The 27227-nt window shown below is 46.8% G+C and overlaps 1 protein-coding gene across 3 annotated transcripts in view; it reads right to left on the minus strand.

Moving 5' to 3' along the window:
• The window catches only part of NPLOC4 (NPL4 homolog, ubiquitin recognition factor), a 55348-nt gene that overhangs the window by 23530 nt on the left and 4591 nt on the right, over positions 1–27227 (minus strand). For all 3 annotated transcript variants that reach the window (XM_069482989.1, XM_069482987.1, XM_069482990.1), the window contains exons 3-11: positions 23433–23545; positions 16024–16200; positions 13254–13302; positions 12074–12168; positions 10152–10275; positions 8473–8652; positions 5578–5664; positions 3580–3651; positions 2686–2812 (exon numbers count right to left, since the gene is read on the minus strand). In XM_069482989.1, the coding sequence (XP_069339090.1) occupies positions 2686–2812; positions 3580–3651; positions 5578–5664; positions 8473–8652; positions 10152–10275; positions 12074–12168; positions 13254–13302; positions 16024–16200; positions 23433–23545 (1024 nt within the window). The remainder of the gene's footprint in view (positions 1–2685; positions 2813–3579; positions 3652–5577; positions 5665–8472; positions 8653–10151; positions 10276–12073; positions 12169–13253; positions 13303–16023; positions 16201–23432; positions 23546–27227) is intronic.

A 27227-nucleotide genomic window follows, 5' to 3' on the forward strand; every position in this document is an offset into this window, starting at 1 on the left:
TAACTCGGGGGGAGAGAGCACACTTAACTTGGAATTAGAAAACCTGCATCTCAGCTGCATGATTGAAAACACAGGTTAGGATCTGCAGTGCCCTGGGTAACCAAACTTCAGTCGCTGCCCCTCTGGACAGGGAGATAGTGACCACTCAGCATGTGGATACGGAAAACACGCCCACTGCACATCTTACTATAAATTGGGTTCCTGACTGCCTCACGGTTCTAAACTTTTCAGTAAATGCCAATCTTAGGGGCAAAAAATTTCCATGGATTATCCATATGACGTCCAAACTCTCCACAAGAGGTATGACTCAATAAGTGAAGGTGGCAGCCCCCAAGCTAGAAACCATCTATAATTCTAAAAATGTGCCAGTTCTTTTGGCCACGAAATAATTTCCCTTATAAACAGTAATTAAAGGGTTGGGTTACCATGGGAGCCCATGCAAGCAGAAAACAGCAACTTCCATGGGGGTGGCAGCTCTGGAAAGCTGAAGTGGTTGCCTCAGTGATGGGGGCACTGCCTCAATGGGCTGCATTCGAAGGTGCCAGGTGCCCTGCCAGGCAAAGGGGGGTCCACGCTACAAAGAGCTGCTCCATGTCCCGCACGACTGCAATGCCCACCACACACTCATGTGTACAAACTCCCTGTTTACAGTGATCTGAGATTAGAATCAGTTCTACTTTATAAATAACCACAAGAACATACATGCACAGTTTTAACACACGCTGAATTCTCTAGGGCTGCGATACTGTGTGAGCTGAGGGGAGGGTGCGCCACTCTGCTCAGAGCGGGAGAGCTGCTGAGCACCACAGGACATCCAGCACGGATGGCAGGGCTCGCCAAGTCACCTGCCTCCCAGCCCTCACGGAGCCCCTGCCCACACGCAGCACCGACTCATCCCTGTGCTGTCCTCACCACGTGTCAGTCCCCAGGCACTCACATACTAAAATGTACAATGTTTTTATACATTTCTTTCCTGCTTTTTTTCCTTTATGTAGTTAGGCTACTATGCTCTCCTTTTTAGATTTCCATGTGTAGGTAGGCTATATTATCTATAGATTTTATTTCTGTATGTCACAAAAGGTTCTAAAAAAGGGAACTGAGTCTGTTGGTTTGAGAACTAGCAGCCCAACCTACTGTACCCAGAATATGAGCCTAAATGGGGGCGGGTGTCACGTGATACAGGAAACAGAAAGACAATACTTTTCTCCCCTTTTCAAGTGCAGTGCTGGGTTGGCAAAATTCTGAATTCTATAAAATGTCCTTCTTTGCCCCTCGTGGTGCCCAGGGTCCCTGCTCCGATGTCCCCTCTGTTCTCCAGACATTTGCCTGCCTAAGCCTGCCCTCACTGAAGGATGCTAGGTACACGCAATCACCTGTCTCCTCCAATCTGAGTCTAAACTTCCAACCATTCCCTTAAGAACTTGACCCAAGCAACAGTTTAGGAAAATAAATTTGACTTAACTAATATACATATGAAATAATTAACAGGCATTACTTTGTAACATAATTAACAATGAAAGATGCTTTTGCCTCTCACTCCTCAAAAAGCACATTCACTTCAAAAAGAAGGTACCTGTCAATCTAAACAGATCTTAAGCCAGGGGACGCCAAGCTCGAGAGGACGGAGCACGGTGCGAAGGCTCTGGTGGGGTCAAGGCTTTTCTCTCGGGGGCTCCCGTGGCAGCGGCGGCTCAACGGGGACCGACTGTGCCACTGGCCAACTACACACTGGGCGGTCTGTGAACTGGTGCTTAGTAAATTGGAGGTGCTTCTACAGAACTAGGAGAAGGACGCTTCCCAAGAATCAACTAGATTATCACCTCTCTAAGGGTAGAAACCAGGTCTTCACAGTATTGGGGCTAGTGCTTATTTTTAAAAACTGACCAAATGGATTATGTTTTTGTGAGCTGGTTCTCCAATTTTTAAAATTCTTATTCCTTTTACATTATACTATCCTATGTCTGGCTTTTTTGTAAGACAAGATCTCAAATACGTTGTAAAAGATTTGGGCCTAGGCACGGTAGCTTGCACCTGTAATCCTAGCACTTTGGGAGGCTGAGGCAGGAGGATCGCTTGAGCCCAGGAGTCTGAGGCTGCTGTGAGCTATGGTGACGCCATGGCAACAGAGCAAGACCTCATCTCAAAAAAAAATAAAATAAAAATGGTGGCACATTTTTATAGGCCACAATCTTTTATTATGTTTTTATGATGTACATAATGTATAATTTAAAACAATATACACACACCCACTAACTCACCAGTCACCTCCAAAAAAGCTTTATGGAAATTGTTTCTTAAAATGACAGTCCCATTCATAATATCAAAAAAACCCCAAGTTACGGTAATATTAAATCCCTCTTCTCCTGCACAGAGAGACATCAGAGTCATCTCTGGCTACTGGAAAAGGCCAAGGCCTTCCCCTGAGCTCAGATCTAAAAAACCAAGTGCTGACTTGGACTCGTGACGAGAGCAATGAACCTAAGGAAGGCCAAGCCGAGGTCCCGGCTCTGGTGTTGGCTTTGTGGTTGACACCGGTTAGCTCAGAATTCCTACCACAAGACAAAAGAAGGAATCCACATCCCATAAGCCCATTAAGGAAATGCACTATAACTAAGTTAAGGATAAAAAGCTACCAAAGAAAGGAACTGAAAATATTAACAAAGCAGTAACTGTCCCTGTTTATACCTGTAGCCACTGCAGTAACAAACTTGGATCCAAAATGCCCATCCGGAGAGAGCCGGCAAATGTTGGGGTGCTTGTTCTGGAAGTCCCCTGCAGTGATGCACTCTTCTGAACTGAGGAAGTAAGTGTCCTACAACGAGAGAAGCAGTGTATCAGATTCCACAGCATCGTGTCAAAAGATGCTTCTATGTCTTCTTTAGAATATAAGAACTAAACTCTAATGTCTTTTTTTTTTTTGAGACAGAGTCTCACTCTCTTGCCCAGGCCAGAGTGCCGTGGCATCAGCCTAGCTCACAGCAACCTCAAACTCCTGGGCTCAAGCGATCCTCCTGCCTCAGCCTCCCAAGTAGCTGGGACTACAGGCATGCGCCACCATGCCCGGCTAATTCTTTCTATATATATTTTTAGTTCTCCAGATCCTTTCTTTCTATTTTAGTAGAGACGGGGTCTCGCTCTTGCTCAGGCTGGTCTTTAACTCCTGAGCTCAAATGATCCACCCGCCTCGGCCTCCCAGAGTGCTAGGATTACAAGTGTGAGCCACCGCGCCTGGCCTAAACTATAATGTCTTAAAAGCCACAGCAGGCCACGGTGAAACAAAGACCTGCAATCCCTGCCATTACCAACTCCACCTGAAACCACCCGCAACCAGGAAGGCCAGAGCATGAGGCAAACCACCTCCCACAGGCCAACCTCTGAAAATCACTGGTTTGTAAAGGTGAGGTGGGCTTTTCCTATGAGACAGAATAAACAAACCCAGCCTTAATTCATCGATGAGACTGTCTTGAAAAATAATTTGGTCTGACAACTATAACAAGCTGTGCAGAGAGACCCTCAGAAAGTGAGTCCACACTGTAACCAAGCCACAGGGCTGAGCCAATACTCCTGTCTCCACCTCACCTTGTTTCGACTGTATCGGACTGTACCCTTTCGGGTATCTTCTGAGACGAGGTCTGTAAATATCCAGCCAACCTTAATAAAAAAGGAAAGTATCTTTTGAAGATCTCCCTAAAACAGATGAATGATTTCTGGCTTCTGCCCGTAAAGCTTAAGAAGAATGTTGCCAGAGACTCCTTCTTGCGAGCCAGACCAGTCTACGGGAATTGGCTCCTCAGAAGACACCACATCGGGGCTTTCAAACTCTGTTCAGTAGAAACCGGCCACCCTCTCCCTGGTGCTGCTGGATTGGACACGAGCTTTTCTCAGCACAGTCCCTGTGCCCAGCACCGTGCTGGGTGCAGAAGACACAGTGGTGAATGAGACCCGGGAAAACTGGTGAAAAGGGAACTTACACTCCACGAGGAAGATAGACAGCAACCGATGCTGGGTCTTTCCCCCAAGATAAGAAACAGGATTCCCCACAAAGAGGCACTTAAAATAAAAGGAGGCAACACAATGGAGACTTCACTCCGCTCCTCCTTAGACTTCCCACGCACGGCTGGAAACAAGCGTCTGAGGTTACTAGGATCTGAACCTCTGTGAGTCCAGTCCTGGAGCTCAGGACAGTGCCTGGCCCCCCTGCACGTCCTGCTGTGACAGCACCTGTGTGCGCTGTGCTCCCTGGACCCGCCTCTGCCCATGAACTCCACAGATAGCTACCCTCTTGCATCAGAAGCTAGCGGCAGGCTGCACAAGTGGAGCTGGGGTCCAGGCAGTCTTCACTCCTGTCCTACGGGTGACTGGGGGCTGTCACCCTCCCCAGCACACCCTGACACACAACGCTGCACATCCACCTCCTGCCGGCATGACCCGGCACACTGAGAGACTTGGTGTCTTTAGAAATGTCCAGATGAACAAAAGACCCAAGGAGGATGGCAACAGAGAAAATGAGAAAAGGATAAATGCCATTAAGCAGCACTGAAGCCAAGCTAAGTAAGGGCTGAGGCACTGGTGTTTGGAGCACGGCTGTGAGTACCTTCAAGACCTTCTATTATAAGTACGGTCATTACCTATTTGTTTAAACCCATCTTTTTTTTTTGTGGTGGTGGTGCGGGGGACAGGGTCTCGTCATCGAGGCTGGAGTGCAGTGATGCTAACGCAGCTCGCTGCTGTCTAGACCTCCTGAGCTCAAGTGATCCTCCCACCTCGCCTCCCGAGTAGCTGGAACTACAGGCACGTACCACCAAGCCAGTTAATTTTTTTATTATTTTTTGTAGACATGGGGTCTTGCAATGTTGCCCAGGCTAGTCTCAAACTCCTGGCCTCAGATGATCCTCCCCTGCCTCAGCCTCCCAAAGTGCTGGGATTACAGGCACAAGCCATTGCTCCTGGCCTAAAAACCTATCTTTAACATTCCTGGGAACTTTATCAAAGATGTGAGATAAAACAGATCAACAGAATCAAAGAAAATCCTCCTCCTATCTTCTAACTGTCCCACGAAACGAGGAGAGCTCCCCGGCTCAGACACCCAAGTTGTAAAAGGAAACTGGATGATTGATGAGGGAACACCAGAAGCCCCGAGTGCCCCACACAGAAAATAAACACTGTGAACGGGACTCCAGCCTTGGTCATCCTCGGCCTCCGAGCTGCGTGCAGCAAGAGTGCAGGGCACAGGCAGGGCATGGCCGGTACCACAGCCCCTCCTGTCTCATTCCTGCCTCTGCTGCTCATCCCTGCTGCAGTGCTCAAGAGTGTGGCTGGCAGGCTTAGATGTAACAGCTCCTGTACTGGGATCAGTTTTTTTATGCTCAGGGAAATGTTCTCATTTTACTTTAAGTCAGAGGAACATAAAAGCTATCGGTGCCCAATAAACACGAGCAGAGTTTCAAACCGTGTGGAGCCTGCACCTGACCCTCTGCAGGTTAGGAAGTTGTCCCAGGCAAGGCCTTGGCCACTCCCCCACCCGGATGCCCACCAGAGCCAGGGCCCCCCAAGGCTGCCTGGCTGACACCTCAGTACCTTCCTCAGACCAAGTTTGGCAGCAATTTCATCGACCACTTCAGCTTTTGGATCTTCAAGAAGCTCCAAGCTGTTCTGTGTGCCAATCTGTCAGGAGTAAAAGGGGAAAGCTGGACTTAGAGAAGGCTCAGAACACAACACCTCCAACCCTCCCATTTCCACCTCCGGGGCCACAGGTGCGGGCTGGTCTCCTCCTTGTCAGAAAGGAGAATTACAGCCACAGAACAAACACAACCCACACCCCTCAGGCTCTTCTCCTTCTTGGGTTGCAACACACTTTTAGCTGCAAATCCAAGAGAACCTGAAGGTGCAGTACCCAGGCTGCTGTGCGTCACAAAGTTCTACATCAGCTGTGTTCAGGACTGAGGAGGGCTTTCTACTCAGTCTGCTTCTTTGTGTTACAGGTTCCTTCACTGGGGAATGAAGTTATTTTCAAACTTCCTTGGATAAGTAGTTTCACTCCAAATAGGTCTGGCTAGATTAGGCAAGATTGAAGCTGTAAGGTAGTATTTGTTCCCAGGAGACAGGCTTGCAAGGTTCCCATGCTGCTCCTCCTTAGCCAAGATACTGAGTCAGAGAGAGAGTGTGAACTCCACAGAGAGAGCAATGAACACCCACCCTAAGCAGATGAAAGGCATCTAAACTCAGGGACGTGCTTGCCAGGAGGCACGGTGCTCAACTCGGGCAGCTGGCAGGCTCTGGCAATGATTGGCTCACATGGAACCTGCACCAACCACAGGACATCACTTCCTGAAGGGGACAATCTTTACTGACATCTTTAATCTTCACTTATATGCAACTCGTGGATCACTAATAGTAAGTATCGTTCCAGACAGAAACCCTGGCCATAAGCACAGGCAAAGTGAAAGTAACCCCAAACTGAGTTACATTAATTGGGTAGGTACATCCTCATAAATTAGTCAAACTCTGGCAAAACAACACAGAGCTTTATGTTTGCTGGGTATTACCCAGATGGAGATCATTGTACCTCCAGGGCACAGGTCAAGTCACAAACTCAGGACAAATCTAAGGAAATGGACTTGTTTAACGACATGTGGCAGCGTGGGCTCAACTTCTAATGAGTTGGAGGTGATTAGAGGTCAACTGTTCCAACCTCCAGGATCCTCAAATCAGGAGCCCTGATGATGCTATTAGTAGCATCGACACAAGAGGTTTCTGTGCCAATTTTTTAAAAATTATACTTAGAACTGTTAAACTCTCCATGAAAGAGACCTTCTCTCTACAAAGCTGAAGTTTTAAACATTGTGTGTTTCCAAAAGGAGCATCCTGATCTTAGAGCACTTGGTGCCCAAAGGGTCAGAGAATCCAGACTCCTCCGGCAGAGCCTCTACTGCCATCTAATGTCTCTTTTTAAATGAAATGTCACAAAAGGCCTTCCGAAACACTGTGTCTATGGCGCTGCACAAATACCAAAATGTCAAAGGGATATAAACTACCCTTAAAATCTGTGTAAATGCAGCCAGCCAGGAAGGACACACGCATTCGTGCAGGACCCACAGACAAACCTACTGAGCCGCTGGGACCACCCACGGCCTGCAGGGCAGACCCTGCTGGGCAGCCTGGAGACGCCGCCACCCCCAAGGGAGGCTGTGGACACAGCAGGCCAGCCACAGAGCGGCCTCCAGACAGAACACAACGCGAGGTGGAAGAAAGTACAAGTAGCACAGGGCACACACAACAAAATGAAGAGGGGAGAGCATGAATCTGTGCGTGTGCGTGTGGGGCCCGCGTACATTACAATCAAACTTTGTAAGTCAAACCAAGAAGTTCTAAAACGTGGGGCTGCTGCAGAGGAGAGCAGGGGACAGGGTGAAGGGGGACAAATAATACATCTGGTTTGCCAATCTGACTCTGGAACTACGCAAATTTCTTTTCTTCTCCAACTTTTTAAATAAAAAATGTCTAACATATAGCAAAGGATGAAGAATTTCTCAGCAAGCACCACCTCGATTCAGCCTGAACATTTACTACGCTCTGTCTGTCCCTCAAGTCACCTGTCAACCCATCTTATTTTTCTGTTAGATTTCAAAGTAAAGTGCAAACATAAGTACACTTCCCCCAAATAGTTCACCATGTGTATCATTAACTATTAGAACTCAATAGTTGTTACATACAGTTTCTGTCTTCGTAGTAAAATTTATATAAAGAAATATACCATATAAATATTTCATATAATTACAAAGCAAATTAAAATTTATATATTTACACACACAAACCCCCCAATTCCTAAAAACCAAGAACAAGATGTGTCACCGGTTGGTGGCATAATCAGAGAGAGGCTCTTGCAGCAGTGATTGTACATATGCCCCCAGTGGGACAAACCCCAAGGACCTTTCTCCCCACCCCACCAAAAAAATCTCAAACTGTTTTCCATCCTACTTTGGTGGTCACTCTAGACTGCAGTGTGTGGCATGTGAGGAGTACACGGGTAAGGCTGCAGCACTCTGACACCAAGCTGCCTAGGACAGTGACTGTCACGTGGGTAGAAGAGGCACAAAACGACAGAGAAGATCCGAAGGAGGCAACGCTGGACACTACTAAGGCAAGTGGCACACCTAGGACACAGATGGCAGATGAGATAAAAATACTGCATCGTATTTGTTCAAATTACTTAGGTTGATAAATGTGCTAGTTATGTAAGAGAATATCCTTATTCTTAGGAAATACACACTGAAGTACTCAGGGACCAAGATCCTACCCTTCAATAATTTCAAGAAGTAAATATTGTGTGTGTGTGTGCGTGTGCATGTGCGTGTGTAGGAAGAGACAGACAGGCAGAGAGTGCACAGTGACTGCACACACGAGGAAAGACGCAATCTGAAAAGGACATCAGACAGACAGACGTCCATCAGCTGTGAACCCTGCCATGGTTACCTGAGGCGGTTCATAAATCGCAGCCACTTCCGCCCTGATGCCGAGGGGGATGTCTTTGTGCTCCGTGTACCGCCCATATAAGTACCCAAAATGCTGGTTCCCTGTCTTTCTCCAGAAGTCAAGGAAGCGGTCAGCTACAGTGTGATTCTCAAACATGATATTGTCCACATGCCTGTATTTCTGTAGAGTTAACAACAGTGAGGTAAATAAAACATCAAAACAAATCATTTAAGAGGCCAGGTGCAGTGACTCATGCCTGTAATCCCAGCATTTTGGGAGGCCAGAGCGAGAGGATGGCTTGAGCCCAGGAGTTGAGATCAGCCTGGGCAATATAGTGAGACCCCATCTCTACAAAAATAAATAAATAAATAATAAACATTTATTTTTCTAGTATAAATCACTCATAAATATTTCATCTTTCAGCTAGTCCTTTAAAAAACAAACCAACAGGCTGTTTTGATGGTAGTGGGTTATCAGAACTTATTAACATTAGTGTCACTAAAGTTGGCATACAACCCCCCATTGCTAAATTTGACTGGCTTTTTTTTTTTTTTTTTTTTTTTAGACAGAGTCTCACTCTGTTGCCCGGGCTAGAGTGAGTGCCGTGGCGTCAGTCTAGCTCACAGCAACCTCAAACTCCTGGGCTTAAGTGATCCTACTGCCTCAGCCTCCCGAGTAGCTGGGACTACAGGCATGCGCCACCATGCCCGGCTAATTTTTTGTATATATATATTTTAGTTGTCCATATAATTTCTTTCTATTTTTAGTAGAGACGGGGTCTCATTCTTGCTCAGGCTGGTCTCGAACTCCTGACCTCGAGCGATCCACTCGCCTCGGCCTCCCAGAGTGCTAGGATTACAGGCGTGAGCCACCGCGCCCGGCCTGACTGGCTTTTAAAAAAATTTTTTTTAAATAAAAAAAAGAAGCCAACAAAAAACAAAACTGAAGTTTTAAAAACATGCTTTAACCTTCAGACCACTTCAGAGTCCAGTGGGATTGGGGAGAGTGGAGATGGGTTTCAACAATTAAGAAAGTGAAATTAATCTCACTGTGATTTAACCTAAAATGTAGGTTTTCACGATCTCTAGAACAGAAACTAAAGTAGTTTTCAGGAAGAACAAAGGCACGGAGGGAGGGAGGGAGGGAGGGAGGGAGGGAGGGAGGCTGGTTTCCGTAACAGTCACGGAGGACACAGACTGCTCTGAGGAGCTGGGCCGGGGCAGGCGGCGGCACAGCATGGCCCGCACTGGGCTCAGCAAAGAGAGCAGCCCAGGCCGGGCGTCATCTCCTTCCAGAGCCAGCTCTTTCCTAACCGGCCTGGGCAGGCGCCAGGGCTGGTCCCAGGAGGGCTCTGTTACCAACCTCCAGAGACAGATTCTTAGAGGCAAGGCCACAACCACCGCTCAATTTAAATATTCACCAAGACTGTTCTTCAGAGGAGCTGGCAGAAGAGAGAACTGAAGGCTCCACTCTACGCCTAGAGCTAGAAATCTGAAAACTTTTGTCTTCAGTGTATGACCTCCACAAAAGGGTCAACTGATCAATCAAAAACTTCCTGAGAATCTGCCAGGTATAGCACACTCTGCAAGTCACAGTTTCTCTCCAAGGAGGGGCTCTTCTGGAAATTTCCATTTCTCAGTTATGAAAACAAACCTTGCTGGACACAGGGAACATCTCACCTGTCTGTTCAGCGTGATGGCACTGGGCTGGCACTTAGTACAGATGCCATTAGGCCACGGAAGGTGTCCCTCGCACCCTGATTTAATCTTGCAACTGATGTTCTCCAAGGCAACAAATTTTCCCCTGAATAAGAAGAGAGGCAGCTGAATTAAACATCACAATGGTGAAAAGTTTAGCAAAAGGCTGGAAATAACGTGTTAAGTATCTCACACCTCCTGAACATCATTCTAGGGAGCTCAGCGGGCGGTAGGCAACAGCAGGAAAATGTGCTAGAAATTGTTCTAATATAAGTTCTACCCACAGTTCTAGCACCTTCGAAATTCTGGCTTCTGTCCCATACATATAAGACTACAGAAACACACAACTACTTTCCTGCAAAAGTACAGTTTTATTTTCAGCACCTATTACTAACATCCCTCAGGTTTTCAAGAATGCTGTAGAGTATCTACTGATCTAACCTGTCCACTGAGAGGAAATGAGGCTCTCGTAAGTTTCATTAATTTACCGGCAACTTTTAGATTAGCCCAGTACTTTTATAAAAAGTACTGTACCTTTGTAAAAAAAATTATTCTCAGTGACTCGAGCTTTAAAAAAAAATTGTTAGAAGACAGTCAATGAGTGTCTTGGACCCCACTCTGAACGCGGGGTGAATCTGTACACGTGACTTCAGCTTCCTCACTCACAAAATAGTCCAATCATTCCAATGTCTTTTCTTTTTTTCTAGCTTTATTGAAGCATAATTCATAAGTATTAATAAAAAACTATATATTTAAGGTGCACGTGATGTTTTCCTTTTCAAATAAAAATTTTATCTATTTATGGTGTACAAGCTGATGTTCTGTAATACGCACACACTGTGGAATGGCTAAACTGAGCTAAGTGACATACACACCACCTCACGTATGCATCATTTTCTGCGGTGAGCCATCTTTGGTGTCATGGTATCGAGGAAGCAGCAGCTGTCACCTAGTCTGCGTGTTAATGGCATCTACAAACAAGCTCGCAGGAGACTATGTTCCCTGACCTAGACTGACAAAAGGCTGACCAAATCTCTTTCACCACAATCAATCTCCAGTGGCTCCTTAGCCCAGAAAGTTCCATAGCTTTCCCGCCTGACAGGCAAGAGTAGATTTCTGGTGGCTTCTTTCTCCTGGTCTAACATTTTTAAAAAGACATTTTAGGATGTCAGCGGATTGTCAGAGAAAAGCTATAATCAGGTGGATCTGACATTCTTCACAAAATATTGCTGACTTGTGTTCTGCCACCATCTCCTCTTTTTGCACTGACAGGATTTATAAAATAATGGCTGAAGTCTGTTGCTTTCTCGAAAGGTGGACCGAGAGCCAACAGGAGGCGGTAGTACAGACCAGTACTGCATATGAGTGAGAGAAACCAAAATGCTCTCAGTTCACCCTTTCTGGCCCCTGCCACCGCCTGCGTGAGCGAGTAACACGATGGCTGTGCGCAGAGCCTATCCGGCTGTGGGCTACCGCTGCGGCAGCACCATGAGCCCAAGCCACGACTGTGCTGCTGCTGCAGCCCCTGCTGTGACTGAAAGTAGGGGCTCCAGGGAAGGGCGGACCGGGCTGCGATAGGTGGGCTGAGATGATCTGTCTCTCCAACAGCACAGGATGCACTCAGACTCCAGCACACAACAGGCCACCGTCACGTACGCTGACTCCCTGGGGGCGTGTGTGGGGAAGGCCAGCAGGCCGACGCTCTGCGCACGGTGGATGTGCAGCAGGGCGCCGTCACTGTCCACAACTCCCTGTCTCTCGAATCAGGGCAGATTCACGCACTCAGTGCTATGCCCCCACTCTGATCTTCGCTCTTCTCATTCACGTGTGCACTGCAAGAAGCAACACCCGCCAGACACACAGAAAGCAATCTGTGCACGCCAAAGCTACAGCCAGCTGCTTACTTGTCGGCCCCTCCGGTCAGCTTGCGGATGTAGGCGTGGAAGGACATGTGCTTCACAGGAGGCTCGAGATGGTTCAGGTAGTCTTCATCGAATGGCTGCCAAAACACACACAGTCAGCGTGTACAGTCACACACCTGCCAGGGTGCGTGCAGCACGGAGGTCCCACTATGCACAGGGAGAGACCAGACAGCTAGGCCTCAACGAGTCAGGGCCTACCGGGGAAAACGGGTGCTGGGGCCTCACTGATCACTCCAGGTCAGAACCAAACGTCTGTCTGTGTACCACATACCGTTCCAAGACATGAATCTCTACTAAATGCAAAACACTCTGAGTCAAATACGTCTCAGGAAAATTTTGCAAAAAGAAATGCCATGAGATGAAGCAGGAGGAGTCTCCTGAAGAAAATCAAGTTGGCTCTGCTGCCATCAGTTCAGCACCGACCAGTCAGCACTGTCGTGGCAATTCTCAATCTCACCAGGACAAATCAGCATGGAGACCTGAGACTCAAGGCAAAGTAAATCACCACAGGGACAAGCATGAAAACCGACAAGCCCAGCTTTATGTCAGATGTTAAAAGGATTGTCCAGGGAGCCACTGTAAATGCTGCCCCTTTGTCACAGCCACACGAGTGCTGTAACCATTCATAATCCACCGGAAGGTCACTGCCATAAATACAGGCTGGTCCTCCTGGCGCAACTGGCACCAGTGGGAACACAAGGCCCAGGGCAATAAATAGATGAGTTTTGTTTTTTCTTATTTTTTATTTTGAGACCGCTCTGTTGTCCAGGCTGGAGTGTAAGTCATGTCATAAGAGCTCACTGTGACCTCAAACTCCTGTGCTCAAGCGATCCTCCTGTCTCAGCCTCCCAAGTAGCTGGGACTACAGGAATCACCACCACGCCTGGCTAATTTTTTATTTTTGGTAGAGACGGGGTCTCACTGTTGCTCAGGCTGATCTCCAACTTCTGGGCTCAAGTGATCGATCCTCCCACTTCGGCCTCCCAGAATGCTGGGATTACAGGCGTGAGCCATGGCACCTGGCCAAATAGATGAGTTCTTTTGACCACCACAACCAAGTGTGGGGACTCAGAGAAAGTACCTAGACAGCTCTGCTGTCAGCAGCCTACCACATCAGCCCCCACCACACTGGCCCCAGGACTTACTCCACAAAGACACTCACCTCTAGCGGGACACAGTGCACGCATTTCCCCAAAGGGCCATGGCGGCATCTGAGAAGAGCACAAGGCAAAAGAAACACACAGTGCTAAGTAGGTCTGTTTCTCTGTTGCTGCCTCCCAACATTTTTAATTTTGAAACATACATATATCATACTGGCTGGGCATGGTGGCTCACGCCTGCAATCCCAGCACTCTGGGAGGCCTAGGCAGGAGGATCTCTTGAAGTCAGGAGTTCAGAGACCAGCTTGAGCAAGAGCGAGACCCTGTCTCTACTAAAAATAGAAAATTTAGCCAGGTGTGGTGGCGCCTGTAGTCCCAGCTACTCAGGAGGCTACAGCAGGAGATTGCTTGAGCCCAGGAGCTTGAGGTGGCAGTGAGCTACGATGACACCACTGTACTCTACCCAGGTGACAGAGCAAGACTCTATCTCAAAAGGAAAACAAAACGAAAAACATACATCATACTTTAATAAAGTGTTTCCCTACCCATGTGGAATTATTTTAGATGGTTATATGGATGAACTTTTCTTTTTTTTAAAGAGACAGGGATCTCACTGTGTCGCCCAGGTTGGAGCACAGTGGTTGTTCACAGACATGATCATGGCTCACCACAGCCCTAACTTCTAGGCACAAATGATCCCCCTGTCTCAGTTCCCCAAGGAGCTGGGACAATAGGTGTGCGCCACCATGCCCAGTTTAGTATTTTGATGTATATTAGGAAAAACTGACCAACACGTCAAATCTGCAATGTCATTTATATTAAAATGACACTAAAAAACGTGAATAAACTTACAGTCAATTTAAATAAAAGTTTTAAGTAAATAATGAGAAAGGTAGCACGTGGACATGGCAAAAGCCCTGAGAGCAGTGCAAAAATAGCCCAAGTTTAGAAAACACCTACTTCATGTCTATTATTTTTGTTTTTGTTTTTTGAGACAGAGTCGCGCTCTGTCACCTGGGCTGGAGTGCAGTGGTGTCACCATAGCTCATGGCAACCTCAAACTCCTGGGCTCAAGTGATCCTCCTGCCTCAGCCTCCTGAGTAGCTGGGACGACGGGTGCACACTATCACATCTACATAATTTTTCTATTTCTTGCAGAGACAGGGTCTCTCCATGTTGCTCAGGCTGGTCTCAACTCCCGGCCTCAAGCAATCCTCCCACCTCGGCCTCCCAAAGTTCTGGGATTACAGGCATGAGTCACCACACCTGGCTCTTCATGTGCATTTTGGGAAAAAACATAAAGGATATTTGTCTCCATGGATTTCAGACATTTTCAGCCACAGGAACCTTGGGAGTTCAACATGCACAATATAAAAGAGGAATGTGCTTATTAGTTTACGAGGCCGGTGGAGGGGTTGGTCAGAAAACCAAGCTGCAGTCCCTCTGGGGCTCAATCAGATCCCCTTCTAAATGGGGTCAGAATTCTTAAATGCATGTGAGTTCTACGTCGGAACAGAGATGGCCTCTGTATCTCCCAATTGTCAGGTTCTAACCGATGATAGGTCAGAATTAACACACATCGGCACGCGTGCACACACACGCTCTAAAAGGCTGCTAATGAAGCAGCAGAGACACAGATCATGCGAGAGAGCCTGCTCGGGGTCCCTGGGAGGAAAAGCAAATGGAAGAGGAGTGCCGGCTAATGGCTATGACCACGAAGTGGCTGCATGCCAACTTCAACCATTTGTGGCTCTTTAATCTAAGACATAAAAGTTGCTAATGCAGCATTTGGAATCCCAATATCTCATTGTCAGCACCCTGTCACATTTCCAAAGTGATGCATTTTTAAAAAAAGACTCCATTGCAGAGTCAAACAACCTTAGCTCAGATAATTTCACATCACTGAGTATAAACTCAGATATTCCTAACTGATTTCTTTAATAAGAATTACCAAAAATCTAAAATAAACAAATGTACACATGCATAAACATTTCATATAACACTAGGTGGGAGGTGGATAGCCAAAGGAGCAGTATCTCCTGCACAGGAAATGCTTGCTAAAGGGATGGAAAGAACATGCTAGTGTATCATATCAAAAATCATTCCGCTGGTTTTTTTTTTTTCTTTGAGACAGGTTCTCACTCTGTCACCCAGGTTGGAGTGCAATAGCATGACCACAAGTCATCGCAACCTCCAACTCCTGGGCTCAAGCAATCCTCCTGGCTCAACCTCCCAAGCAGCTGAGGCTACAGGTGTGTGCCTACATATCTGGCTAATTTTTTAAATTTTTAGAGATGGGGTCTTACTATATTGCCCAGGCTGGTCTCGAACTCCTGGCCTCAAGTAATCCTCCTGCCTGAGCCTCCCAAAGTGCTAGGATTACAGATGTGAGCCACCACACCCAGCCTCTGCTGTTACTAAATGAGAAAATCCGAATACACCCCTCGAACTGGCAGACATCCAATCAATAGCCCCTTCAACTGCCCCCTTCCCTTGCTACCATGTTCTAAAGCCCTCTCTGCCAAGGGGAATCAGCATGTCCAACCACAGCAAGACTTGGTTTAAGGCCCCTACCTCCCCCAGATACCTTTCAAATCTTAGTATCTAAACACTTTAAAACTTTTTATGTGGAACATATTTTGAGAATCACCCTGATAAAAAAATTAACAAGATAACTTCAACTGAATTTTAATCTGAAAATAGATGGGCAAACTCAAAACTTACATTTCTTCATCAGATACGTACTAAAACGGGACATGTTACAAATGTGTCCCCGTTTTCACCCATTAGGACCACCACAAGCAGGACCACGGAACCCCACAGGGCACTTACAGCTGAGGGTCTCGGCTTCTATAAATCTTCCCGTCCTGCTTGCTGAGGTACTGATCGATCTCATCTTCCACCACATTGGGAGCGCCAAAGGCCTTCAACCCCTGTGGGGCTGACGTTTCCATTTCGGATGAGGGCCCAGCAAGGCTCGAGGGAAACAGGAACAACAAATCGCCATGCCTGTTCAAACGACAAACACAAGTTCTTGCCTTCCTTCACAACCTGAGCCGCACAGAAGATCACCTTGGATACCTGCATTCTGACATCTGCAGAGAGCAAACAGAACCTTCCTGAAGACCAAAGAATGAGGTTCCTAATGTTAAGAGACCAGAACTTTCTTCTAACATCTCTCGTACATTTCTTGGCATCATAAAGATCAGCAGCAGGCCCTTTGTAATTTGTAATTTAATTTCTATTACAATTTTATTTTAAAATCTGTGAAACACATCCACACATCTGTCTGATTTTGCATGACTGTACCTACTGGTGCTCAGGCCATCCCTCCTCCCACGCACTCTCCGCTTGGCTCTCGAGTTCCCCGTCCTCCTTTGCCCCTAGTCAGCTCCCCATTCATCTACCCAGTGTGTGTCTTTCCTCCTCTGCGTTCACACACACACAAGCACACACGGACATGCACAGAGGCTGCTTCAGCTTTTCAAAAATGGGATCATCGGAGACTACTTTCTTCCTCCAACGACCCCTCATAAAATCCTTCAAACATAATAGGTCCACATCCCACTGCTACTCCTAATGGCACATCTTCCCCCATGAGGCTGTCGCATCATTCCTTTGGCCACTCCCACACTGAGGGGTTTACCTGCTGCCACCTTTTTCTCCACTGTGAATGTGTCACAAGCACCCACACACAGACACCCATGCAGTTTCCCTCCTGCAGGGCAATTCCCAGGAGTGGCCCTATCACACCCAAGGGTTTTGTTTCAGAAGCTGCTGATGTGCTGCTTTCCAAAAAGGCTGCCCCAAGTCACAGTTCCAATGGCAATATTTGGTTTTCCATCACTTCCAACATAAATGCTGTTCTGCCCTTGATCAGACTCACACTTCAACTTGCTGCTGGGCTTGACTGGCAAACTGCTGTCACCTTAAACAAGTATCCACTCATGAGCAGTGCACAGAAGTCCCCTGGGGTCCCTCGTGACCAGAGACAGCTCACAACACTAAACCCAAGAGCAGTCTGGGAGGACAGGCAGCAGCACACCATTTGGTAAATGTTTGACTGCTGTCCATAACGTACACACAGGAAAGAGAGACTGGGAGAACAGCCTACCCCAGCACTAAACCAGCAAACTACAAGAAGAGCAGAGGCCGAAAGTACAAACACTGCCAGGACACACAGGCATTAAGAGACCTGGTTGTAGCTCTTCAATAGATTTGTTCTCTCCTCTTTTTTCTTCCATAATCTAGAGGTGGTAAAATTGCCAAATTGCAATCAGAGACTTCTGTTTCTAGCAGTGGATTAGATAGTCATAAACACCCTCCAGTTATAAAAAACTTGGCTCAACACTAGATCAATTTTAACAAATATACTCGAAAATAGATTGCTGAGTTCTAAAGAAAGTAAAGGAAATCCCCAGGGGTCCAAAAAAAGCCAGCAGTACAGTCAGACAAGAACAGCAGGGGACAGGGAGCACAGAGCTGCCCTCTGGGCCAAGGCCACTCCCAGGAGCTCACTCAGAGCTTTGGGCTTCGTCATCCACTGGGCACCTCCCTGCCCAAAGTGGTCTGTTGAACCCGAAACCCCCACACAAAACCAGACAACGAAGGGCGTCTGCACAGCTCTGAACAATCCACCAGCTGAAAACAGGAACCAAGGAGGAATCCCATCTGCCTCCATCCACTACGTGGTAAAAGAAAAGCAAAGTCACTGCTGAGACTGCAACAAACGGCCTGCCCTGCAGCGTCCGGGGCTGGAGCTGCGGGTGCTGCCCGGTCCACAGACACCACCTGCAGGGTCTGGGTTCACAGCGCCCCCTTGTGCCAACAGAAGCAACGCAAACTCTGCAGAAAGGCCATGAGATCTAGGTCCTTCCTCCTTCCAGGAGTCCCCAAGACCAAGTTTGGTCAAACAGAATCTCTTTTAACAAAAACCCAAAAAACTAAATGGACAAGAAAAACAAGCCAACACAAGCAAGAATGGGCAGAGACGACAAACACAGGCAGACGGCCAAGAGCTCACAACTTCTACGTGGAATGTTAAATGCACAATGGAATGGAAAGAGTGTGAGTGACAGAGGTAGAACCCCAACAGCCACAAGACACGCAGCTGTGTCTGATGGGCCAGAGACGGGAGAACCCCACCAACCCTTCCTGGAGGCCCAGCAGGCCAGCGAGAACAGAGCAGAAACCAGGAGCAGGGGCAACGTGGCCCCTGTGAGTGCTTAAAACCAACAGCTAAATTTGAAAAGAAATCAAAGAATAATTCAAAGTGAAAAATGTAGGTTGGGCACGGTGGCTCACACCTGTAATCCCAGCACTCTGAGAGGCTGAGGCGGGAAGATCACTTGAGGCCAGGAGTTCAAAGCTGCAGTGGCTATGACAAAGTGAGACCCTATCTCTTAAGAAAAAAAAAAAGGTGAAAAATATAATCATTGAAATAAGAGAATTGGAGAAAAACACTTAAACAGATAATGGCCAAGAATGTTCCAGCCCTTTTGGGAGAGGGGCTGTGCTGAGCGCTGGGGTGAGGACAAACTGAGCAGCACAGGACGCAGCGTGGGGAGTGGGCCCAGACCAGGGCAGGGCTGGGGCAGGCAAGAGAGCTCAGGAAGCAGCATCCACAGCCTCCAATCCGAGCCTGCCCAGACACCCGGGGGGTGCTTACTCTGAGACGGCTGTGTGTGTGATGGGGTGAGCCAGCAAGTAAGCTGAGGACAACCCAATTCTATCATCCCCGTGTCCCTAAGAACCAGGAGACCCACCAAGATGTGACAGATTAGATTAAATAAAACCTCCATGTTCTGAATGAGAACTGGAAATACCAGCATGAACTTGACTTATTTTACCTTCAAAAATAGTGCCATTATTACCTAGAATGGTCCCCTGAAAGGCCTGGGGACAATGACCAGTCCAGTGAAAATGAGCACCCCACCTTTTCTACATAAACCATCCCCCTTGTTAACCAAATCATAGATGAGAGGAAGCATCTCTTAAAAGTGTCCCAGCTAAGAAATGAAAACTCAGGCCGGGCGCGGTGGCTCACGCCTGTAATCCTAGCACTCTGGGAGGCCGAGGCGGGTGGATCGCTCAAGGTCAGGAGTTCGAGATCAGCCTGAGCAAGAGCGAGACCCCGTCTCTACTAAAAATAGAAAGAAATTATATGGACAGCTAAAAATATATACAGAAAAAATTAGCCGGGCATGGTGGTGCATGCCTGTAGTCCCAGCTACTCAGGAGGCTGAGACAGGAGGATCGCTCGAGCTCAGGAGTTTGAGGTTGCTGTGAGCTAGGCTGATGCCACGGCACTCACTCTAGCCTGGGCAACAGAGTGAGACTCTGTCTCAAAAAAAAAAAAAAAAAAAAGAAATGAAAACTCAGTAACAAGGCCAGGCATGGTGACTCACGCCTGTAATCCTAGCACTCTGGGAGGCCGAGGCGGGTGGATCGCTCAAGGTCAGGAGTTCGAGACCAAGCCTGAGCAAGAGCGAGACCCCATCTCTACTAAAAATAGAAAGAAATTATATGGACAACTAAAAATATATAGAGAGGCCGGGCGCGGTGGCTCACGCCTGTAATCCTAGCACTCTGGGAGGCCGAGGCGGGTGGATCGCTCAAGGTCAGGAGTTTGAGACCAGCCTGAGCAAGGGCGAGACCCCGTCTCTACTAAAAATAGAAAGAAATTATATGGACAACTAAAAATATAAAAATTAGCCGGGCATGGTGGCGCATGCCTGTAGTCCCAGCTACTCGGGAGGCTGAGGCAGTAGGATCGCTTAAGCCCAGGAGTTTGAGGTTGCTGTGAGCGAGGCTGATGCCACGGCACTCACTCTAGCCAGGGCAACAAAGTGACACTCCGTCTCAAAAAAAAAAAAAAAAAAAAATAGAGAGAGAAAAAAAATTAGCCGGGCATAGTGGCGCATGCCTGTAGTCCCAGCTACTCGGGAGGCTAAGGCAGTAGGATCGCTTGAGCCCAGGAGTTTGAGGTTGCTGTGAGCTAGGCTGACGCCACGGCACTCACTCTAGCCTGGGCAACAAAGTGAGACTCTGTCTCAAAAAAAAAAAAAAAAAAAAAACTCAGTAACAGAAGTCAAATACCACCATTCTGTAATCCCCCAACCAACCAATCAGCCTGGGCGCAAAGCATAAAGGTGAAAACCAGACACCCTGGACCTCCTCACGAAAGCGCACACACCCTGAGGTCTTGCTGAGGGACTTGAGTCTGTCAGTCCTCTGCATCCAGCTCCCGGCCAGCAGGACACCCAGGACACGAGGGTCACACCGAATGGCACCATGAACGTGAAATCACAGAACCAGGAAGTACGTACAACAGACAAATTTTAAGAAAAGGAAAGAGTGGAAGGGGAACCTGAAGACCAAGAGATGTACAACACACAAATTTTCTTAAAAAGCAAGACAAAGCCAGGCACGATGGCAGGTGCCTGTAGTCCCAGCTACTTGAGAGGCTGAAGCAGGAGGATCACCTGAGGCCAGGAGATCAAGACCATCCTGGGCGACATAGCGAGATTTCGTCTCCAAAAAAATATTAATAAAAGAAGAAGAAAAAAAAGAAAGACCAAACCACAGTGCCTAGGGACAGACACTTAGGCAATGAAAGAATAAAGAAATTCCAACATGTGATTGCCACAGAAGCCAGAACGTTCAGAGAGAAGCCTCTGGGTGCCGGCGACTTGCTACACCTCAGCCCGGTTTGTGCTTGCAATGGGGGCACGTGAGGATCACCCATCAAGACACTGTTCTCTGAGGCTTTCAGTGTGTGTTTTATTTAGTAATAATAAAAAGGGGAGGGGGAAAAGACCAAGCAATGGGAGAAGGAAGGTGGACAAGAGCACAGGGACACAGGCCTGGCCGCGCACTAAGAACCCCTTGAGTGTGCTGGGGCCACAGGTGTGGACTCAGCTATTCTGTTTACTTTTACATATGTTTAAACATTGCATATTTACCAGTTTTTTAAAAATGACAAGCCAGATTTGAAAACGAACCAAATATAATATTCAAAAGTGAAAAAAATGTAATTCTTGAAATAAAAAAGAGAAAGGAAGAGAGGTAATATTTAAAGAGATAATGGCCAAGAATTTTCCAGAAGCAATATGCAGATTTGCAGTCTGGAATCTGCAGACACAGAAGTCACAATTTACGTCAAGTAGGATTAAACAGGCCGGGCGTGGTGGCTCACGCCTGTAATCCTAGCACTCTGGGAGGCCGAGGTGGGCGGATCGTTTGAGCTCAGGAGTTCGAGACCTGCCTGAGCAAGAGCGAGACCCCGTCTCTACTAAAAATAGAAAGAAATTATATGGACAACTAAAAATATATATAGAAAAAATTAGCCAGGCATAGTGGTGCATGCCTGTAGTCCCAGCTACTCGGGAGGCTGAGGCAGGAGGATCGCTTAAGCCCAGGAGTCTGAGGTTGCTGTGAGCTAAGCTGACGCCACGGCACTCACTCTAGCCTGGGCAACAAAGTGAGACTCTGTCTCAACAAAAAAAAAAAAAAAGAAAGTAGGATTAAACAAACAAACCACAAATCCACACCTGGACAAATCAAACAAAGTGTAGGGCCCCAAGACAAACAGAAGACCTTAAAAGCAGCCAGAAGGGGTAAAAAACATTACCTACAAAGGAACAACAATTAGAACTACAACAGACCGCAGCACAGTGACAATGGAAGCCAGAAGGCAGTGGAACAGATTTCAGGAGAGCTCAAAGAAGCAACTATCACTCCTAACAAAGTGGATGACATGAAGCATGTTTCAGATAATTCTTGAGCAATGATAGAACTCAGTTCTCAAAGTCTATATCTGTACTGGCCAATAAGTATTACAAGTCTCATTAAAAAGATACACTCTGAGATGATTCTGAAAAATATCTGCTCCAGGTGCCACCTGTGGGATTGTCCGGCTGTTCCGCCCCTCTAGCGTAACACTGTATGCCAGCACTCCGATTCCGGTGGTTCTGTTTCACAGGTGTCTCACTTTGTGGCCCCCTTTCTTACATCCAGCTATCGGAACAGTTTTTAACCACACACCTGTTGCTTTTCCAGTGCTCAGCACGTGCAGGTGCCATTCAAGACATGCAGGCACTGCCACCCCACACGGGCGAGGCCGGCGTGGCCCAGGGGGTGAAGAACTCCCCAGGGAAACAGCCAGCGAGCAGCAGAGCGTGAATCCAAACCCTCGGAACACACGTGAGAAATGGTTCTCAAGACACAAAACCCCTTTAACAGGCTGGAGGAAAGATCAACCCTGACCACTCTGGAAATGGATATAAACAACAATGAAAGCCTCAGTCTAATTACAGGGGTAGGCTAATGGTAGGTGCCCAATAAATCTTTGTTGAAAAACAAATAAATGAATGCTATAATTGCATATTTTTTCCCTAGATATACTAATCTGTGAACCTAAAAATGACCAAGTTGCCAAAACAGCCTCTAATTCTGGCTGGTAACAGGCACATGGCCAACTGCCAGCAGGGCCACCTGACCCCTCAGCCGGTGCCCCCAGCCCGTGCTGCCTGCAGCCCTGAGGAGAAAGCTGACCACCCACTCCGAGGACTGAACTGATGCTAAGGGCTCTGCTCTCGGGTGTGTAAGCAGGTGCCAGATGGTTTAGACAGGAGTCAGCAAATGTGTTCTGTAAAGGGCCAAAGAGTATTTCCAGCTTGGCAGGCACACGGTCTGTCACACTGCTCCCCTCTGCCCTTGCAGTGTGACACAGCCATCGACAACCCGACATGGCTGCATCCCAGTGAAAACTCACAATCAGCAGTAGCATGGTCAGAGGTCTCTGCCTCGCGGAGGCGCAGCCAGCATGACTGATCAACTCCACGGAGTGGACAGTGGACCACCGCACTGTCGGCTCCTCCCTCCTAAGCAACAGGGCGATGTGATTTCCTCGCACAGAGCTGCATTTGGGGTCTTTCGCTCCAGACAAGCAGCTGAGTGTGCAGCTCACCCCAGCACCCACAGGGACCTAAGACCGTAACTCTTCCTCCTCAGGGGCACACAATCCAGACTTCTGCAGTCAATCAAGTCTGCTCAACAGTCACTGCAGATTCAGTGTCAAGCGCTGAACGCCTGACAGGCAATACAATGCCCATATTTTGGTCAGTTAACAGGACTATCATCAGAGGGGCGTGAGGAGGAAAGAGGAGAAAACTGGGTGACCTCAGGGAAGTCACGGGACCACCCCCCCACCCTGGGCTTTCTCCCCGAGGGACACTTACTTGACTTTCAGCAAGTTGAGGGATTTGTTGGACGATGCTGTTATCTCTCCAGTCTTGTTTCTATTGATGTAAACTGAAAAGCCATTATTTTGGAAGCCAAACTCCTTTGCAACCTGAAACGAGCCCCAACAACCAAGATTTAATAAAATATTTAAGCATCACTACATGTGCCATATATACATTAGACTGGAAGACTCACTAGGGTTAGAAACTGCTCGTAATTAACCTAATTCCTCTTGCTATTCTGCCCTTTTGATGCCACTAACTCAGTAATAAATGTCCATTGTGCCAGGCACTTTGCTAGACGCTGGGAATATTCATTTATTCATTCAACAAATATTAAGCAATCCTATGTGCCAGGCTAATTCTGGGCGTTCAGAACACAGCACTCAATTAAATTAAAAAGACAAGGTTCCTGCTATCGAAGATCTTACCATCAAAGGGGGAGACAAAGTCAGCAAGGCGCCAAGGTGGTGCCTTCACTACTGTGAAGTGGAGAAAAGCAGATTGCAAATTATCACATGAGATTTTCAGCATCTTTGAAATGCCTGCATCTGTGATCAACAGTGTTGCATGGTCCTGGCCTGCCTGGCAACAGGACTGACAACTGTACCTCCGTCTGGGCTGAAGAATACTTGCTTGTCACTCCAGGTGGCACAACTGGACACTGCCACCCCATCAAACAAGCCATTTAAAGATCAGTCAAGGAATAAAAAGGTTGACTGTCAAGCTTGCTGGTGAAGGAGAGCTCCAGCACCTGCGGAAGGGGTACTGGCCACCAGGGCCCTCTTTTAACAGTGACCCTCCCGACAGCGCAGGTGACCCTTGGAATGAGATATGCACACCGACAGCGAGTCAAAACGTAGTTCAGAAGAGCTGAACTCTGAATGCAACGCTACAGAGAGATCCTACCCCTTAATTTAGCTTGGATTTTCCATCTTACCTGCACATAAGAATATGTGATTAAAATAATTTTTTTTCCAAACTGTACCACTGGCCATGATAAAACAATTTCTAAATAAGTCTAAAAAAGTACTTTACATAAATATAAAAATTCTAGGCCAGGCTTGGTAGCTCACACCTGAGGCCGAAGCAGGAGCCAAGACAGGAGGATAGCTTAAGGCTGGGAGTTTCAGACCAGCCTGGGCAACGTAGTAAGACCCCCTGCCCATCTCCACAAAAAAAAAATTTATTTTTAATTAGCCAGTGTGATAGCACACACCTGTAGTCCTAGCTACTCAGGTGGATGAAGTGAGAGGATCCCTTGAGCCCAGGAGTTTGAGGTTACAGTGCACTATGATCATGCCTCTGCACTCCAGCCTGGGCAACACTGTCTCTAAAAATAAAAAATTATATGTAAAAAATACATATATCTGGCTGGGCACGGTGGCTTACGCCTGTAATCCTAGCACTCTGGGAGGCTGAGGCGGGCGGATTGCTTGAGCTCAGGAGTTCAAAACCAGCCTGAGCAAGAGTGAGACACCGTCTCTACTAAAAAATTGAAAGAAATTAGCTGGACAACTGAAAATATATAGAAAAAATTAGCTGGGCATGGTAGTGTATGCCTGTAGTCCCAGCTACTTGGGAGGCTGAGGCAGAAGGATTGCTTGAGCCCAGGAGTTTGAGGTTGCTGTGAGCTAGGCTGATGCCACGGCACTCTAGCCCGGGTGACAGAGTGGGACTCTGCCTCAAAAAAAAAAGAAAAAAGAAAAGAAAAAAAATATATATACACACACACATCTCTCTAAATGGCAACGGAAAGCAGGCGAGACCTCATTTTTTCTTTCTTAATGGTACATAAATGACCTTTCTTCTTAAACTCAACAGCATCTTAGGGTTGATGAAATAAAGTAATAGTAGGTCGGGCACGGTGGCTCACACCTATAATCCTAGCACTTTAGGAAGCCAAGGTGGGAGGATCACTTGAGGCCAGGAGTTCAAGATCAGCCTGGGCAATAACAAGACCTAGTCTCTGCAAAAAAATTTTAAAATTACTGGGAGGCTGAGGCAAGAGGATTGCTTCATCCAGGAGTTTGAGGTTGTGGTGGACTATGTTGATGCCACCGGACTTTAGCCCAGGCCAACAGAGCAAGACCCTGTCTCTAACTAAATGAATGAATGAATAAATAAAGCAAACATGCAATTGTATGATACAACCTCATTTTGGTAAAATTAGGTGTATATACATATGCAGACGTGCACGTGTTTGCGTACTCATGTGGACACGTAAAGACATGCTATCTTAACAACGGTTATTTCCGAGCAGTATAATTTCAAATAACTCTTGCTCACTTCTTCATGTTTTTCTGTATTGTTTGACCTTTTATAATAAATCCTCATTATTTTTGTAACAAGAAAGAATATTTGAGGGAAAAACATATTTCAGAGTAATTAACGTATTTGTTTTTTATGAGTATCCCCAAGAAAATGTCTCCTAAGCCGTGACTGATGTGCTGACGATGGCTTTAGTAACCAAGCAGTTGACACTAACCTATCTCACCTACTCCAGTCACTCGCAATGACCAGCCGTCACGGCCACATCCTCCTATGCAAGGGCAACAACCAACTACCCAGAGGGAAATAACTAGGATTTCAGAATACCTCTGAAACAATTAAAAGTTAGAACTACAACACTGCATTTTTAGGCTTTTCTGAAACCTGAATTTAACCTGACAACTCCGCTTTTGATAACAAGCACAAAAACCTTGAGTTAACAAAATCAACAACTCTAAATGGTTACTATAAAGTTTTAAAAAATGTCCCTATCACAAGCCTTAGAAAAATAAACAAGGGTATGTAGTCCTCATATTTTTGTTATTCATGCCCACAATTTTCTAAGTGACAGTTACTGAATGTTCAATCTCTGTCTCAGATGATCTCCCAATACTAGCACCACATGAGCCCAGCATCACCCCTAGCAGCAAGCTGGCATGGTTTGGTGCCACTAAGGGATCACCAAGTAGGCTGTTAAAAATATCTTGAAGACACAGAGATTCTCTTCTCTGTCATCTATTGCATCTAACTCTTTTTCCTTTTATTCTTATAAACATGGACCCTTAAGCACTGCAATTAGAATCATGAAAACAACTATCTTTTAGAAACCAAATTTACCAGGCTGAGCGCAATAGCTTAGAAATCCCAACACTTTGGGAGGCTAAGGTAGGAGGATCATTTGAGGCCAGGGGTTGGAGACCAGCCTGGGCAACATAGCAAGACCTCATCTCTACAGAAAAATAAAAGAAAAACATTAGCTGGGAACGAGCCTGTAGTCCTAGCTACTCAAGAAGCTGAGGCTCAAAGACGGCTTGAGCCCAGTTGTTTGAGGTTACCATAAGCTATGACTACATCATTGCTCTCCAGCCTGGGCAACAGAAGGACACTGTGCCTCAAAAAAAAAAGAAAGAAAGAAAGAAAGAAAGAAACCAAATTTCCCAATAAGTGTTGTGGCTTCATTAACTGAAAATAAGAAGATTAGACTTATGACAGAGAAGATTCCTTCTTGCTCTCACATACATTAGACATTACATAATATGTATAATCTGTTTTCGCTTATGAAAAAAGAAAAACAATTTATCATTACAAAGGTAACACTTGCAACCAATACAAATAACAGAAATGTATAAAATAAAGGTTGGCAAACTTTTTCTATTAACAGGCCAGATAGTAAATATTTTCTGTTTTTCAGGCCATGTAGTCTCTATCACAACTATGCAACTCTGCCACTGTAGCTCAAAAGCAGCCATAGGCAGTATGTGTGGCTGTGCAAACCAGTGAGTGGCTCTGTTCCAATAAAAC

The sequence above is a fragment of the Eulemur rufifrons genome, chromosome 9 (assembly GCF_041146395.1).
Source record: "Eulemur rufifrons isolate Redbay chromosome 9, OSU_ERuf_1, whole genome shotgun sequence".
NCBI classification, from domain to species: domain Eukaryota; kingdom Metazoa; phylum Chordata; class Mammalia; order Primates; family Lemuridae; genus Eulemur; species Eulemur rufifrons.